The 18,523-nt window shown below is 41.0% G+C and overlaps 1 protein-coding gene across 2 annotated transcripts in view; it reads left to right on the forward strand.

Moving 5' to 3' along the window:
• Positions 1-1,770: 1,770 nt before the first annotated feature.
• Positions 1,771-18,523, forward strand: part of LOC111260216 (spondin-1) — an 80,567-nt gene continuing 63,814 nt past the window's right edge. For both annotated transcript variants that reach the window (XM_086968211.1, XM_022832803.2), the window contains exon 1: positions 1,771-3,146. In XM_086968211.1, the coding sequence (XP_086824337.1) occupies positions 2,780-3,146 (367 nt within the window). In that variant the 5' untranslated portion in view covers positions 1,771-2,779. The remainder of the gene's footprint in view (positions 3,147-18,523) is intronic.

The raw sequence follows: 18,523 nt of genomic DNA on the forward strand, positions 1-18,523 counted from the left end.
TATCAATTTGTTCCGAACATGTCATGAAGTGTTTACTTGCCTAACCTATAACAAAGGGATATTGTGGATTAAGGAGTGATGATCTGTGCTCTAAAACCACATTTAATCTACTATTGTTATTCTATAGGCGACACATATTGTTGCAGGATATCGTTGCCTCTAGCTGTTAAGCACGCTGTTGAAGCCACCTGTTGACTATCGAGCCATGCCGGACCTTAATTTAGGCCAATATATTTCTCAATTTTCCCGTTATGAGCAAAGACTTTCTGAGCGTTCCTCAACTACATATGCCCCCATCATGAACCGTTGTCAATTGAGCTTTCATACATTAATTGTTTTGAAGATCGAATCGTGAGTGCGCGACGAATAACGATGCTATAAGAAACGGTGTATCAGTAGGCCCCCCGCTGGCAAATTCCTCTGAATTAAAAAAAAAAAAAAACGTGGAGTCTGTGCGCAATATTTCGGCTCCGAGAAGCTCTAAGGAGTTTACGAGCTTCTTTTTTTAGTTCGTATGAATTTTATTTACGCCGCGGCCCGGATATACCACTCGCTGTATGCACTGGTACGAGCAACTCTGTGATTAGATGGCAATACTTGTGAGGATCCTCGATAAAATCAGAAAAGCCACTCCATCAAAACCGGTCCTCTCGTGTTAGAGAAGGTTTCATTTTTTCAGTTATTATAAGGCATTCAGTCCTTTTCTTGAAGACTCCCAGCCTGAGAAACCACAAGAAGCCGGTCGCGACGTGTTGTATGCCCACAGGTGCATATAAAACTAGTAGCAAATATATGGTCAACGGTTAATGCTCGCAGTGAATTCGCGTCGGGCTATTGATTGATAGTGCGTCGGCACGAGCTGGACTTCATTCAAGACTCAGAGATTTTCGAATGGTCAGGAATAAAGAACTGTAATATTCGGAGAAGGTTCGCAGCCTTCGAGAACGCAGCATAGCGATCAACAAAAAAAAATTAGGACTAAATGCTTGAGAACACGTGCTAATCACATGGCCGAGCGTAAGGAGCAAACTGGTAAATATAGCCGTGGATTTGCCATATATAAGCCCAATTTTAAGTTACTGGCCTGACTTTATATGCGGCCGTTCTGGGTGCAGTAATATTGCGTTCTCGATTCGACTGACTCTGTTGCTAAATATGTACCGTAGCAATATAATATGCAATCCTAATGAAAATTTGCAAGCAACGCTCACAAGGGTATCTGGGAAGCTTCAGCGAGATTTTGTCATACCAGCAATTGATTTTCGCAATTTAAAAAAACGTTTGCACCCTAGGACACTATCTCCGCTTACAAAGGTCTATACATTTATTTTATTTATTAACATATTTATATTAATTTAAGTTAGATGATGCACAGCGTGTTCAGGAACTCTAGCTTCATACGAAGAGTATCAATTGTCTTCTATAAAAGCGTTACGCGAGGTGAAAGTGGATAATAGATGTAAGTTTAATATAAAAGGTGATACCTAGTTTATGTTATTGAAACAGTTTTAGCTATTATGCAAGTATCCTTTACATCTTCATCCAACGCAGATCTAGAACGTAGTAGAAAGTATAAAAATTCGCCGCTTTTCATTGATGAAACGGAAGCATCCAACTGGCACTGATACTGAGCTGAGTAAATCATCGTATAAATAACAAAAATGAATTTTTTTATTTAACAAACACTCAAATCCATCAGTTATCGTATGTATGATATATGTGCCAGATCTGCAAGAAAAAGAAAACATGTTATTACGATGAGACGTTATTTACTCAAATTCTGTGTCTCTGTTAGGTATTTGAGTTTCACTATGGGATCTACCCCTATATCTCGGGCTATACTATCCAGTCGTGCCCGAGCCACCCAATAGGAAAGGGCCCTTGAGGAGAGGGCGATGGCGAGGGCCGCAACCGCGGACGCAGCGATGTCTCATTGTGCACGCCGGCGAACGCAAGTGAAAGAAGTCCCTCAGGCGGCGCTCACTGCACGCCGAGCAGACAACGTGCAACAGTCAGAAAAAGAGCCTGGCCTACATGAAATGATCTATGTGCTACACCAGTAAGCTGGTCAAATTTATTCTAACATTTATCTTCCGTAGTGACAAGCATTTTTCAATGTCTTCGCTTCGTATAATAATAAGGATCAATGCGGAACTGAGGCAAACAAAATGAACTGAGTCAGACAATCAGATAGTTCGACACATTACTACAACAAGTTTCGAACATACTCCAATATTTATGATAAAAACAAAAATACCCAATGTTCCTACAATACATAATTGCCTTTCAGATGCATACGTACCTGTATCTTCGAATTTAGTGCTCTTAAAGTTATTTCACGGCGAAGTTGTCGAAGTGGCAAGATAGGACGTGCATCAATCAAGTGATTGTTTTCCAGATTTTAGCCGTATCAAGTGCGGATTGATCAAACTCGTACTGAAAATCGTCAACCATCTTCTGAACCCAGCTATTGTCTAATTAACATTCAGCAAGGTTCGAATGGGGGAATTGAACAGGAGTGATGAAAAGTGGACGTTTTAGTGAGTGAATTGTGGTTCCACCGATAAAACCCGTGGAAAACTTCTTCTAGGCTATCTGTTTAACGCATCGTGCGTCGTGAATTGCTAGATTCGTACATGTGAGCAAGCAGACTTCCAGACCTGCCTCCTAATAGCTTAATCAACTACACCGGCACAATCTTTGGCCTAGCAAGAATTTTTTCGAGGAAAACTTGTCGTCGTCCGTCGTTCTTCGTGTGAGTGATCTCGAGAGGTGTCAAATGGCGTCAAGCCGTAAGCGTGACGCGCCGGCATTAGATTCTCCAACTGTTTATGTCGCCTGTGCAGTAATTTTCGCTGCGCTTGTATCCTCTACTGTGGCTCTTGGCGACACGGGGCCTACGGCACAATTCGTGACACTGAATTCAGGCGAATACGATAACGACAGTCCGGTAGAGCCGCCTCCAGGCGATTCTGGAAACCGGGCGGGTTCATCAGGAGCAATGAGCATCACTAAGGAACGCCTTGCTTTAGACTGTAACCGAATCCCTTCAGGGGCGATAGCAGAACGAACTCCTGGCTCAGGGGGATTCTCTATAAGACTGAGTGGGTCACCGAAGAATTATGTGCCACGCGAGGGCTACACAGGTGAGTATCAAGATACTACGATCATCTATTTCGTGATCGTCACGCATGTGGCAGACGTACTGTGCCATCTTACTCATCGTTACTCAAAAATACGATCCACTCAACAAGTGTTAAGGAATTATCGTCAAAGCTTCTCGTTTCCTAGCCAACTAGCAAAAAAATGTCGAATTTTACGAATGGTTGCCTATAATCTAGGAAGACAGTACGTGCATATAAGCAACGATAATGTCAAAACTATACCCTTGGGTTAGCGGATGCTCCCCATTCGTCTTGGCAAAGAAGTAAATACTTATAATAAAATTTATTAGGTAATGTTCGTCTCTCAACCGTGTGGGGTGCTAGTGTAGGTACCGCCGTAGTATTCGAGGAATGACGTGCTTTTGTGGCTGGAACCCGAAGACACCTATTTTTCCTTAGAAGAAGATGCAATGCGCCTTGGTTCACTCAAGTCATAGGTCCACACCGTGTAAGAAGCCCTAAACTGAAAAATCATCTTTGTCTATGATTATTTTTTAAAGTATTTTATCGAAGACTGCTTAGAGGATGAACTCAAGAAAATGATATAGATTACATGGCCAAACTGGGTACCGAGCTGAAGCTTGTGCACTTGGTCAGCTATGTTCTTGTTATGTACTAACCAGCAGTGGCTTAAAAGGCATTTCAAAATCACCTACCGTAGAGAAGCTAGAACTTTCGAAACAACTAAGAAATAGTAGTGTTTACGAATTTAGAAAACGTGATCACTATCGCTATAGTGATTGTGCGGTGTGACCTATTCTCTGCTGTAAGTTGGAACTGAAAACTATAACTTTGTGCAATGGTACAGAGTTTATGCAGTCGTTGCAGCATCTCAAGTTGATTGCAAGCCGCCGGGTTTTCTGTAGCGGACCAAATATGATTGGCGTAACAGTGGTAAAATGAATAATGATTGACACAGGGCGAAGATATGCAACTAGTGTTAATGATGCGCACCCTAAGCGAATGTATTCCCAGCGGTAGTCCTAGTAATGAAAGAACCATCTTCGATTCCCTTACTACCTTGTTTTGTGCATACTTACTTGTACACGTATCGTCGTAACTCTGATCAGTTCAATGAAGTATTTTCAATGTCGGGTCCGGGGTAAGATAGATCGAGAGGCCCTGATTACCTTGTCCTGATGGTAATTACTATGCTCTAGGATTCAAAACCCATTTTGTTGTTCTAACGCTATATACACTAGATTAAGTCTGAGTTAGTTGTGCGTTTTTCGGGTGTGACACATAGCAGAAGAATAGTTTCTTACTCTGACAAAATGTGGTACCATGCCGAAATAAGGTGTAAAATGGATAATTGACAATGTCTACCTGAGATGTTGACTGTATTTACATCGTACTGAAATTATAACCATTAACAATGCAAAAAGTTAACATAAAATTATGTCAGATTTTCGGTTAGTGCAACTCTGAACTATTGTATTTTTTTTCAACCAGATCATAAGTTTCGAGCTATGATTTATAGTTTACGATTGTTAATCTCATCTCCGATCTTATGGTGACCATCGGCAATGTGATACATTTTTCCGCGCCGTAACGCTGGTTTTCTAAAACAGTGCGCCGAGACTACTATCTCGCTAATCATTATCTTTCCTGATACTGTAAGATTTTGAGGGAATGCTAGGCTACCCCCGCAAAATAAAACAGCTATTATGAAATTCGGTCGTTTAGGCAAAACCAATGGCCTAGCTATAGGTATTTCTGCTTTGAGTGCTTCGACGGTGAACTGATTGTCCCTTCGAAAGATACATTGTTGTATCGTTTATCGGTATATTTCACGTTTGATTGTACGTTTTAATTGACGCAACCTTCTTCTACTTCTGACAGTATAGTTTTTGGCCGCTGGTATTATTTGTTGTTAGCAATATTTTTAAAAAGAGACTTTCAGTAGCGGGTGTTGTTGACCCTAAACAGTATACACTATATATTTAAAAAGAGAAAAAAAAAAAACATAGCACCACAGTCCTGTTTGGCGATTCTAACCCTACGCTTTACGATTACCAGTGGCGGAAACGAATAATCATCAACGAGTTTGTCAAACGGAAAATGTTGAATAGGTACAATATACTCGTTATTGAACAGATACGTAATCCGTTGTAGCTGATCCTAATAACACGAAATCGTTACGAGGTCTCTTAAAGTGCGAAACAGCGAAAGGGACCGTTCCCAACTGTTATTGCAATTGTTGCTAAAGTGTTATTTTTGCTGAAGATTGATGAAGATGACAGAGAAATATCGTATCGAAGAAAGGACAATGCAGAATACAAATAAGCTGATTGCACTCATTTTGAAAGGATGATGCTCGATTATCTGAATGAATCTTCATATCGCTAGAGCTTCGTTACTGTCAAGGATTATTATTGAAGCATCATATCCTTCATTCAATCAAGGTTGTGTTTCGTAAGTACACAATCAATGGAAACTTTCTTAGTGAGTAAATGACAGAGTGGTATAATCGTCGATAGTTGTAAACATTAGTCAGTATAAATAGATAGTTTACTTACTTTTCCTACCGAGATTTTCTTGCTGAAATGGTCACGCTGACTTCTGAATCGCTTCGTTTAAGTCTTCCCCACTACGTGATCGTTTGCCTATTTCTATCACATCGTGTATGTCAACATTGCTATTGTTACTGTGTGACTATCTAGTATTAAATATTTCAAGTTTTTTTACATATATATATATAACACCGTTAATTTTCGGTGTAGACCGCGGGTCTCATCACGAAGTGAAGAGTGTCTATGTCGAAATTCGAATCGAAACTCCCATGTGTCCCTAGGATTTGAAGGTAAGCACGCTGCCCAGCACCAGTGACATGGGAAATTATTTACTATATAAAATCTATTATGTAGTCCATAGCGTACATTTATTTGAATTATTCAATTGTCAATCTCGAGTTTGATAATAGCAAAGGCTAGTCTGCAACAAATCCTAATATTTACAGCCTTAAAATAGATAAACGCATTCTACCTGCACAATTTGTGCTACAAGAAGGTCATGTAATCACAGTAGGGCTGCTAGTACGATGACGCCTTTGGCTCTGCGAAAAAAGAAAGCTCTTCTTTGAGCCTGTATCTTGATTCCGAACAACCGCCCGTGGCAGCTGAAAACATCGTAAGATCAAGCCAAGAAACACATTCGCCTCTTACTGAACATCGAAACGATGCATTCTCACCTATTTTTTTTCGGCCTATTTATGACTAAAGCCACATGTCGCCTCTACTATCGAAACCTGCAGAATCTCAATTTTACAGTTTTTTTTGAGTAACGATTAGACCCTATTAGGTCTAAATCCAGATTTTGTGCAGTAACACGGGGTAAGGACACAGCAGAATCCTGGCAGTAACATTACATAATGCACTTCTGCTAGGTGATACCCGATCCTTGAGAGGACATGGTACAGTTTGGAGTATCCATGAACCGTCCTTCTAACAAATGGTCATTAGGAGCTGATTTCTTCCGAAGAAATACGGGCTAACACGGAAACGACTTCTACTAAGCTCATATAAATGGTCAAAACAGAATAGCGCCTCTGGCGACTTACTGATATATAATCAAATCAGCCGTCATTTCATAACTCTGAGAAGGTGTCTCATGTGTGGTTTACAGTACGTCGCCACCGGTACGAGATTAGCAACCGGTCGCGATTTTTTTCGGCAATTCGAGCGGATAACGAACGAAAGCGAGAGATGTATTATCTCCACCGATAAGGATGTCAGTAGATTTGAGTCAGACCCTCGTATGCCCAACCCGTGAAGTGGAGCTGCGATACGAACAACGCAACTTTCTATAACGCGTACCTGTAGCAGTAGCAACAATGATGATACGGCCGACAAAGAGAAAAAGACCTGGCGAAACAATCCCGTTGCTCCGGTGTTTAATGAAAATCTATTTGGCAGAAATCTGGCTGTGGACAATTTGAAAGTTAGATGTAAGCTTCAGCTGATGGATGAACGAGTATCGGCTGAAAAAAGGGGCGGTAGCTATCTAAACGTAAAAGAGCCAGCAGCGTAAGCCTTCTAGTAGATCGATAAACACAACCCGTTAGTGATCATAGAATCGGTCACTCTGATGATAGTGTGAAAGCGAAAGTTGCCATGGCATGGGGTTTTGTAGACTGTCTCACTTGAGGTGCATTCGATTGACTTTATATTACAGATTATTCTTATGACTCAGGATAGGGTTCGCTACTTGCGTCATCGGGTCAGTGCCTCGATTATATCTAGCGCTGCACAACTTACGGGGCGCTGGCGGTGATTAAAGAAAGGCAAAAAATTTAAAATACAGCCGAAGCCATTTTCCACTATCCTAGATTCTACTTATTATCATTACTAGCGTCAAACTACTAACAGGGATAACCTGGATGAGAGACTGACGCTTCAGGCCATTAATGCTAGGATCAGAATTGTTCTGAACCTAGACGCTTTTGGCGAGCTTACGTTTCTATTTCGTATATCCGCTAATGAAGTTTTTTCAAGGACATCGCACCGGGAAAGATACGAAGCTATGGTCAGACCGTTCTAGAAGTTGGGTGCGTCTCATGCAAAAAACGGTAGGTTAGCTCTGTTTGCACACGGATCTTTTGATGCCGGCAACACATTGCACTGTGATCCATTTAAGCCATGACCGCACCTATCGAGGTTCCATTCAAACTATGTATACTTTTCGAACCTATTCTAGGGGAGCACTAGGAGTTCACTCTATTCGCTGCCGTTATAAAGTCAAACAACTGCCTAAATAGGTAAGCTAGACGCGCTAAAACAGTCGAATAGCCATTAGTGAAAACTGAAATGTTTCTGTCTACTAAGCTGGCTATACTTAGAATTGTTTGTTGCATAGGCTACACTGTGAAACTATCAATTAATGATGACTGGTGAGCTAAATTTTTGTTTTTAATTGAATTTTAATTTAATCTAATAATCTAATTAAAAGTTTGTACGGTCATCGATATCAAGCCTCGTTAAGTTCTCGTTTTGTTATACACTTTACTGATTACTATACATTAGTTATTATTTACTATGTATCTGCGGCTATAAATAGATCTACTTTTATCATCGATTTATTTTATACGTATGGAGATTAAATTTAACAGTCGAAAACTTGTAGCTGTCGTTCAACGAGATATATGAGGCAAACAGTTACCATTCCGGGTTTCGTTTAGTGCCGTTATTTCAACATTATCCACGGTTAGTTCGTAGCTAAATGGGTGTCTTCGTTATGGAAACAATTCGTTAATAAATTCTTCGTTATGGCAATTGGAAATCGTGTGCTAGCGTCGAAATTATTGTCAAATTGAGAACTGTTGGCTCTGAAGCTCGATCAAGAATATACTGTAACAAAATTGAATATAAATATGAGCATTGAATTGAGGTGAAAGGGTCAAATGGGAACCTCACATGGAGAAACAATGTGTATATAGAGGACACCGACTTCTTCTGCCCGCAAAAAATATTCGATTAATCGGGAGCGAGCATCTTGCTGTCCGGTGGTCGTCAACTTTTCAAGCGTAACGTACCCTAAAAAAATCTAAAGATTTCCATATTGGTGTTACTTCGCCTCATAAATATATATGATTGCATCGATGCGATGCAATCCGATTCTTCTTTACGGAAGATCTATAGATTGTTTTAGCTTAACTTTATCATGCTGTAAATAAACAGCAGGCAGTTTATTAAAGAAGGACGAGGAGAATCATGAATAAGGCAGTCAAATGATGATTTCATATTGATGACGTAATATTAATGCTATAATATAGTGAAGATGGCATACGCGTAATTATGTTGGGTAACTTTACTAAATAAGTGAAGGGCAAATGGCTGGTAGAATAGCAATGATAATTTGAAGAAACTAGCACCAATCAGCCTAAGTAGCATGGTACCCGACAAAAAAATTATACGGGTCTTTGGTTGTTATTTCTGAGTCAGTGCTCCAAATTCTCAGCTTTCAAACTTGGCACTTAACGAATTTACCTCTACAACGGATTGACCCGAAGCTTCAAAATGTAAACTCTCAAGTACTCGCAAAGAAGATTATAACTATAATAGGCGGCCAGGAGATAAGCAACTGTATTGCAAAGTATCAATTATAACAGGACAAAAAAATCTGCCCAGAAAAGGGAAGCACTCAGAACGACGACGATGGTAAATAATTTTTTCGTTTAGTCGCATGGTATGATCTACTGAGCCATAGTCATTACATGTGTTTGTATATATATATTAACAATATTGCTCAGAGAGGAACAAACACGTGTTTGGCGAAAAGCTCCACTATGATCTGAGAGTCCGAGCAATGATTTATGTGAAAATCGCGTCATTGAGGCGGCTGCAAATTTACGCGTTAAGTGAATAGCTAATACACCGAATAGGCCAAATTGGTTGCAAAGAAAAGCCTTCAGAAGTGTATTTCGACATTAGCATTTTGTTGTCTGCTTAAGGATTTTTTTTTTTGTTTCTGCTGGCATTGCTAAGCAGCAAACTGACTCCAACACGAATGTTGTATGTAAATAGAGTCTTCTAAATATAATACGTGGCTGTCAGGGCAAATACTGTAAGGATCGCTTCTGTGTTTACAGCGGGCAATCGTAAGCTATGGATGAACATTTTCTGTCTGATTTTTGGAAGGCCGTGTAGACTCAGACAACAACAACAACGTAGACCCCAGCCTAGCTGCGCAGAGAGTTAGTTTAGCTGGTCCAAACCAGACATAATCTAAAATATATCGCATCTCTCAAACAAACAAATGGGTCCGCGGGTGTTTACGTAATCTTTTTTAGGTAGCCAGGCTACTCATAATTTAGTATAGAAGAAAGAAGTATAAAAACTCTGGATAGCATACCAGACAGAATTCTAGATATGATTCCGTATGAAGGACGTATAATCAATAAGAAGGATCAATGGGGTTTAGTTTGATGGGGATATATATATAATAAAAAAACGAATCAGTCTATTGTTTAATCGTACCGCATGCATAAATTAAGCAGTGATCTATTGAAAACGCACCTGAAGAGAGCTGCCCATCATTTGATGAGCATCATCTCTTTCAAACATAAAAGAACATTCAAATGTATCTCAGAGAAAGCTATGGTAAAGCACTTCTTGCAAAGGCTATAAGCTTCTGCTATAAGGCAAAGGTTATAAGGTCTGCCGGTCGGTAACTTTAGGTCATGTCTTACTTCGTCGTTGCACAATAGACCAGGGTAAAATTACTTGCAAGCGAATCCCAGTACCTTAAAGGAGCTTGCGATATTTTGTCTAAAATTTTGTTCGAGTGTTGCAACAATGCGCTTATAGAAAAGTTTTCTTTTGATAGAGATGAAGCTATCCAGCTCCAGTATTTCAGCTATATATACAAAGAATGAGTTTTGGCTGTATAACGATCTGAAGGCAATTTTCGCTCTGGTCGATTCTGTCAGCTGCACAGGCTGCCGCGCTCCAATGGATGATGATAATGTTTCAAAATGAAAATGCGAGGAACTGGGCAGGTTTGTTTGCATTGTCCATTTGTAAGAATGAACAAGGACGTCGTAAAATTCGCCAATGGTTAAGCGTTGGACCTTCTTCAGCGTATACGAGATAGACAAGACATTACTCGTGTTGGCTACTACAGACGAAGGTTGTTTGTTACAGGCGGCGTTGAAAAAAATTTATAGCAGTGCTTGCAGGTGTATATATTAAATCTGACTGGGAAAATGAAGGGAGAGACTAGATAATTATGTAACAGTTTTCTTTCGGTGCTTGCGTATATTATCGACGTTTGAACTCCTTACCGCCCGCAGCACACATATCCAACTGCATTTCGTTTGCACTGCCCTTGTCGCGCTGCTTTCGAGAAGAGATCATGAATGCCTTTCTTGAAGGTACCCTTCTTCTTTAACCCGTTTGAATTCACCTCTTGCAAAAAAGTGTCCCCTGAATCCCGCGGAATCGTGGGGTTGTGAGAGCAGACCGCTTTGTTTTGGCTTTCCTTATATTGTGACTGGTCCAATGAGGAAAGCTGACCTTTATAAACTAATGCCATAAAGCGTAGATTGTTGCAACAAGTCTTCAGTTTTAATCGGGTTGGTAAAGCGGACAAGGAGCGACACCTTAATATGGACGTATTGTTTCAACTACTGCCGTTTCTGGATCCACTTTTAGCTCTTGTTCACGCTCTATTCTTTTGTAGCAACATTAGCAGCAAAAACACTGGCTCTTCCCTAAGTTGCGCCTCCAACTCGTCTCATAGCCCCTTTGTTCGCTGGACACGCCGTCACACAGTTTGAACACGTTCATCTCGTATATTTGTGTGTCTATGTGTATCCTTTCGTGTGGATCTCGGGCACGTCCTACGCCTCCTTTATTATTTCGCAGAACGAAGGCAACGGAATGAGCTGTGCATCGACAAAAAGCGCACACACACGCGGGTGGCGCAGGGCGAGATGACGACGCGTATCCCGGCTTACAAACAGAACGTAATGTTGGAACATTGAAGGAACCAAACAGGATGAGAAAAGAAAACACAGAAGCAGAACGAAGACGACGATGAGGGCAGGAACGAAAATGAGGGAAATGAAAGCAGGAAGTGTAATTTGCAAAACTAGAAAATTTGAAGCAGAGAAATAATGCCGCGCACCCGCTTACGTTCCTTGTCGCTGGGTGTTGGACACCGCAGGCGTTAGTGGGTGCCGCAAAGGGCCAGCGAGCAACCACGACTTCGGCAATGGTGGTGCGAACCGCTATGCTTTAGTCTCGCCCTACACTCTAAGTCAAATGAACAGCGAATGAAACGGCAAGAACAGTGGCGGCGACGGTGAGGAAACGGTGCCGGAAACGCCCGATCCGCTGACAACCCCTTACTCGGCCTGTTCTTATTCATACCCGATTTGCGTACTTATCCGGTGAGCACTAGAACCGGCTTGTCCGGTGTTTCATTCTGCTTTTGCAGCGCACTGCTTCTAGACCTACGCCACATCCCGTACCCACTGCTTGCTTGTCTTCTATGGAGGCTAGTTGCCCGTATCCGTGATATATAGCGGACCTTTTCCCTTCCCGACCATCCCACCTCGCTAATACGCGACAGTGTATACGAAACAAAGCTTTACGAAGTCGTGAGTCGTATCCACGGCACAGCATCACTACCGGCCCTAGCTGTGTTTCAATTAGTGAGAAAGTACAAACGGAATGGCTACGATACTGGCTCCGTCTGGTGACCGGATCAAAATTGTGCTCATTTTCTTGCTTGATAAGCGCTATCTGCGGAGGGAAAAGGGAGTACTAGCGTACCCGGAGTGACAGTAGCCGGCTCAGCTTGCGTTCGTTTCTACGTTCCGGCGCAAACGGCAGCGATGGCTCCAGCGGCCTTATCACCGGAAAGCCTATTTCCTATATTGCAGCTGCGGCCGATTTTTTCCTTAAAGCCGTCAGAAAGCAGGACATGGTTATCTTGTACATAGCGTTTGTGTGCGCGAAAAGTCGAGGTTCTAGAAATTCTAAAGAGATTTCAAATGTCAACGTTACTACTGATACGTTTTATATGCCTCAATTGGGTGAGGCGCAACAAAATAAAATAATGCATCGGTCTTTATACCTAAATGGTGTATAAATACGATAGTTACATATGCTTCTCACGAACTTTTTGCAAGAGGTTAAGTAAGCTCCTGGAAGGTGTGAGCGCGATTCTCCAAGAACAATAGATATTTAAAGAGGAACGACTACGGCGTGTAAGATCCTTTTAGAAAATGTTAAGCATTCGTCGGCGGTCCCGCAAGGCAACATTTGACTAGGGATTCAGTATTAACAATTACTCGCAAAGGCAAAAGTCGTTATAAAGGTACTCGATGTGACGGCAGTCGCATTCCAATAATATAGGGTCACGATTAACGAAGGGTTGTCACTGCTTTCTTAAAGCACTGGACTTGCGCCAGGAGAATCGAAGCCCTAGTTGTTTATAAAAATAGCAAACTCCAGATACAGCAAACCCTCATTCATGCGAAGGAGTCATGGGGCTCCATCTAAAAATGAAATTAACGAAGACGAAAGCGATGAAGTTTATACGGGCAGGCAGGCAGGGTAGGCAGCTCAAGGTACCTTAATCACAGCTGATGTGCCCCCCTGAAATACGTCGATAAGTTCTCGTTTTTAGGCCTGCTTATACTGCACAACGACCGTAGCTTCACATCGCACATCAATAAGGGACGTAAAAAGGCGCTGGGCTGCAGAAAGTACTATCGACAAATCGCAACGTCTATTTGCCTCAACTGCTGTGCAACTCCTGGATCACGAAGTCGCTCCATTGGTATGGTACCGCGCCAACCTAATAAGGTAGGATTTAGCCGCAGGAAACGTCGAATAGCTAAACCGGCTGAAGGCGTCGTCTTTGAAACGCAAGTTAGAATCGCACCACTCAGCGCGCAATGGGCTCGCATATTTCTTTGCCAATAGACCGCTTCTCGCCGAAGAATTCCAACTCGGCCTTAACATTCTGCACATTTCTGCCTTCATGAAGAATCTTGTCACAACAAACCTTTGTGGAAATGTACCATAATTTCTTCAGGATTAAAGCGCTAGGTATTAAGACGTAAGGAACTAGATCTCTAAAACAGTCACATTGTCATGCAATTTACGTTCTATAACTGTCATCACGTACTGTGTACCATATCGGGCTTCTACGAACGCGTAGACAGCTACGTCTGGTCAAAATGCGGACAACGCTGTGCTAATTGCAATGCAGCGCGGTGCTCAAATATACAGTCTTTAATAAGCGTTACATGGTAGTGAAGATACGTCATGAGATCGTTCGTAGAACGTTTTTAGCGTTGAAATACGGTATTTGATATACAGATTTGTAGGTTCCTGAGAACTAGCTAAGATGAATGAAACTCGTTAGGCCGCACGATAGAGCAGTTTTCGGCGAAGACGTTGATAGATCTTTTACCCTTAGCAATTATTTCCTAATTATTTTTTTGTGGAAGTTAACTTACTTGAATTATACGCAGTAGGACATAATTAATTAAGTTAATAAACCCCTATTTGTGAATATTATAACGTCATGTCGGTTGCTTTATGAAGCATATAGATTTGAGCTATTGGATTTGAAAAAAAAAAAGATTGAAACTTAAAATCACCACAGTTTGTTATTACCAGTAATGGTTAATCAAATATGGAACAGGACATATATATGCTGATAAGCTTGGGTAGATATAGATATATCTACCTGAGTTTAGTAAGCCACATAACAAGGTCAATTTACATACATTCGTCACTGAAAATTTTGAGTATCATGCCCCGCTTTGCTGCAGGCCACAATACTTTACAGTTAACAATTGATTGACTGAACAAATGGAGAGAGATTTGTACTTAGAAAATTATGAGTATCTGCTTACACATGAATCTACAGATTGCTTAGGTGACCCTTTCAGCATCTCAAGCATTGAGAGATGTTTCCTTTTTTTCTGTCTATACAATAGTGTGAAAAGCTCAAGTATGCTTTTTTTTTTTATATCTGTTTGCCATCAGGTTCGGAGGCGGATATGTTCAGAATATCATAGGAAGTACAAGCAAAAAAACGATCACGTAGAATTTTTTTTAGCATGTGGTAGGCTAACAGCAGTTAGGTTAAGGGAAACTGAAATTGGTTGAGCAGGCTTGATTAACAGGCGAAAACTGCATTCGTATGGGACCGCGTCGCTGCATTATGCGAGAAAAGAAAGTAGGAGAAAATCTCATCCCTCCTCTTCAGGATGTACTGTGCCTTCGCTGATCTTAGCTTTGTATAGGATCCTCTCCATCGAAGCCTGTGATGCACCGTTGACAGGCTGACTCTAACCTATATCATTCACCCCTTAGAAAAAGATGTTTAAAACCAAAGATGGGGAGTGTGAGAAGCTTCTTTGGGCAGGAGCTCGACGTTTAGTGGCGCGATATTCACGTTTGGGTGGATTGTTACCACCGATGAGTGACAAATTTGGTTAAGCGCCACTTCTTCTGGCATCTGAAGCTGCACTTCGTTAAAATTACGCCGATTTTTTTATGCTTTCAGGAGGAAGCTAATTGCCAAGAAAAACATGGGCGATGACCATCTTTGCAAGCATCTGTTGCTTTCGATGCTACACGTTCAGTTTGTTATTAAGGACCCTCATTGTAAAATTGCTGCGATTTATTTGAACATTTCATTCGCTCTTCTTAAGCTTGAATACAAAGTAGTGGCTATCACCGAAGTGGATTGCCTCCTAAGAGGGAGTCAGCAGCGGTCAGTTGTCGAACTAATTCTCGATTACTAAAAAGCGATAACTTGGTCTGCTATTATAGGATACGAGCCGTTTTCGTGCACATAAAACCTCTGCATCGTATAGTCGCATTTTTACTATTGCTGATTGTATACTTTTAATGTAGAATGTGTTCCGGAGGGCATGTCTACCATATATCGAATAGTGCTCTGGAGGGACAATTCCAGTGTATGAGAAGAACATGATCATTTGCTTACAACAGATTCAATCAAACAGAACTCATGGACGACTTGGCGGATTATGATTTTAGCTGATGGCAAATTCCACCTTACTGAAATGATATTTATATGGCCATAAGGTGAGAGCTTTGCCCTAAGCCATTCACCAGATGCCTACCGCTTCGGCTTAAGACTGACCTTTTCTGTTGGTTAGTAAAGTACGTACACAGAGAGCTGTGCTCGAATGACGGTTGCAATAAAGACAAAGGTCAATCGGAGATTATTGGCTAAGGCAGTTGACTTCGGGATAGACAACGCAAACTATCAATGCCGCCAGTTTTCCTGTTGTCGATGTTAGTACTTTATCATCATCGCGAAGCAAAAAAATGCGGGCAAAAGTCAAGCTGTGTTCATCGATAGTATACTTAAGGTAGAGATACTCAAAGATTCTCGTGTTTGCCTGCTATCTGATACATGCAAACAAATACAAAAAGCTGAAGTCAATGTTTTTAGGTCACACGATACGGTTGAACGTTAGTAGTTAAATAGCTAGCGACGAAAACCTGTAGGGACTCCGTTACCGAATGCAACATTTAAATAAACCGCACAAATCTGTATTTCTGTAAACTCGATACATTAAAGGTCGTTTACCCACGTGGTCGGAGACTTTCTGTAGCAGATATGTCTCCCACTGTGCCCGCAAACACCACTGCAGAATTCCACTATTCGTTGAACAGATGAATTTCACCCTTCGAGAGATAAGTGAGTCCTATTTCGAACTCCAGTAACCGACCCAATCGATTTTTTCTTTAGAAAGTATGCCCCACATGTAGAACACACTACTCGAACTAATAGACAGACAAGAACGAAAATAATGAAGGTTGCGACTATCAGCAACTGCTGTGAACGCTACCGTTGGAAACATGAAAAAAGTGACATTGTTTTTAGGTGATGAAGACCATATCCGCTCAGTCCTGCGTCACGCAATGTGACATTTCTGAAAAAATACGTTTTTGTTAAACTGTAAGTTGCTTCATTGACGTTTGATAGTTTCCGTAACAAAAATTGCGTAAAATAACATGAGTATTAGGAAACCTTAATCTCGAGCATACAAAGATGTCCTATCTCTAGGTGCAAAAGAAGAACTTTTTAGGCCAAAATTAGTTTGTGGTGAATAGCAAGACGAAAGAATTTCTTAATAAAACGCGGGTCCTAAGCACCTTAACGATTGATATTTTTAAAACAATGAAACGTTAAAATTATTATGGTCAGGCAATGATTTTCGTTACATAAAAACAGTTTCACTTTCGATTTATTTTATATTATAGAATGCAACAACATTCGATAGATAGGAAAGCAGTGGTTTGTCTATGAACTTATAGAGCACAGTATAATCGGCATGGTGAGTTTGTCCAATGATAATTGAGACATGTAATATTGAAAGAAGATTCAGCAGCCCACTTTGTCAAGCAGTACTTCTTTCTTATTACCCAATAAGGGTGTGGACCCAGCTTTTCAAATAGCTAAAAGAGCATGGATAACCTCTGACTACGCAAACTATTAATATTCAAATACAATCGACAACGATTTTTACCGAGGAATGAAGACATGCTGCAAAGGAAAGCTCGACTAACGCAACGTTCCCTGTACCGCTGGAGAAACTTGCTAAAGTGTCGCCAATTTGTTGTCGAATGAAGTCGCGGCGCACTTCGGACGATTTATTATTGTCTTGACCGCTACTTTTAACGCATTTAGAAGATGTGCGACGACGGAAAATAAATACAGATCATTTGCAGCATCACAAAATTCCCCATTTAGAGATATTCAAAGGACGTATTTTTTCTCAGGAACTTGAATATAAAAATATCCCTAGAACGACTATATATACACCATCGACTAATCTGGCATAATAATAAGATAAATAGGAGAATATTTAAAGTCAAGTTTGTTTAGAAAAATCATCTCAGTTAAGCGAAGAGGGAGCGAAACCACCCAATGGTAGTCTTAAGAAAGGATAATTCTATCACAAGTTACGTTATTTGCATGCACTCTGAAAGTATAACACAGTTCAGCTTTAGAGTATAGTATTTTGTCGTTTAGAGAACTTGCGAACTTACGTTACTTCGAAACGTCGAGGCATTGGTTAGCTATTGCTCCATGAAGTATGTAGCATTCTTTGACGATTACTTCTACTCAGCTGACAAAGCCACCACTACGAGAAGCGTGTCGGATAGCCGATATCGCTTCAAAACGTACAGCCATTATTTTTTCTGAACGACAATCATTATTAAACTATCTGGGGAAACAATTAAGAGCGGACTGAGATCAGCACACTTTAGTAAACCAGTTAGGTGATAAAGCGTGGCTACAAGATCCAAGTCCGAACGAAGCACGTTGGTCTTTGTGTCGTATAAGTATTTTTGTCTGACGGAAGAGAAGAGGTTTTAGGCAACGATCCTATACCGTTAAAATTCAAACTGGACAAGTCTACAGGCAACCGATGTACAAGATTTATCCACTTGAAATATTGATAATTCACTCTGATTCAAACTGCATTGGTTATATAAGTATTGTTGTGTACACAAGATCGTAAGCGGGAGCGCATTTGGGTCGGGTGTCCTTTCCTTTGTGAACGATTAGTCTAAAACCACCGTCATGCTATCCGTCGCACTGACCGTGAGAGACGGTAGGAACTCATATGGGTCCGCCCATACAGCATGGATGGAAACGAAAAGGTAATCTTCGGAATGGAATGCCTTGGCCATCGTCGTTCGCACTCGACAAGTGCGCCGCGATACCCACTTCACTTCAGTGTAAAACTATATATATCGGTAAAATCTGATACAAAAACGCATCTTTGAAATGCTACAGATATGTGCACACGCACCTGAAGATCAGTTATTGACGCCTTACAGCGTTTCATG

This window comes from Varroa jacobsoni, unplaced genomic scaffold (assembly GCF_002532875.2).
Source record: "Varroa jacobsoni isolate VJ856 unplaced genomic scaffold, vjacob_1.0 scaffold_412, whole genome shotgun sequence".
Taxonomy (NCBI): Eukaryota; Metazoa; Arthropoda; class Arachnida; order Mesostigmata; family Varroidae; genus Varroa; species Varroa jacobsoni.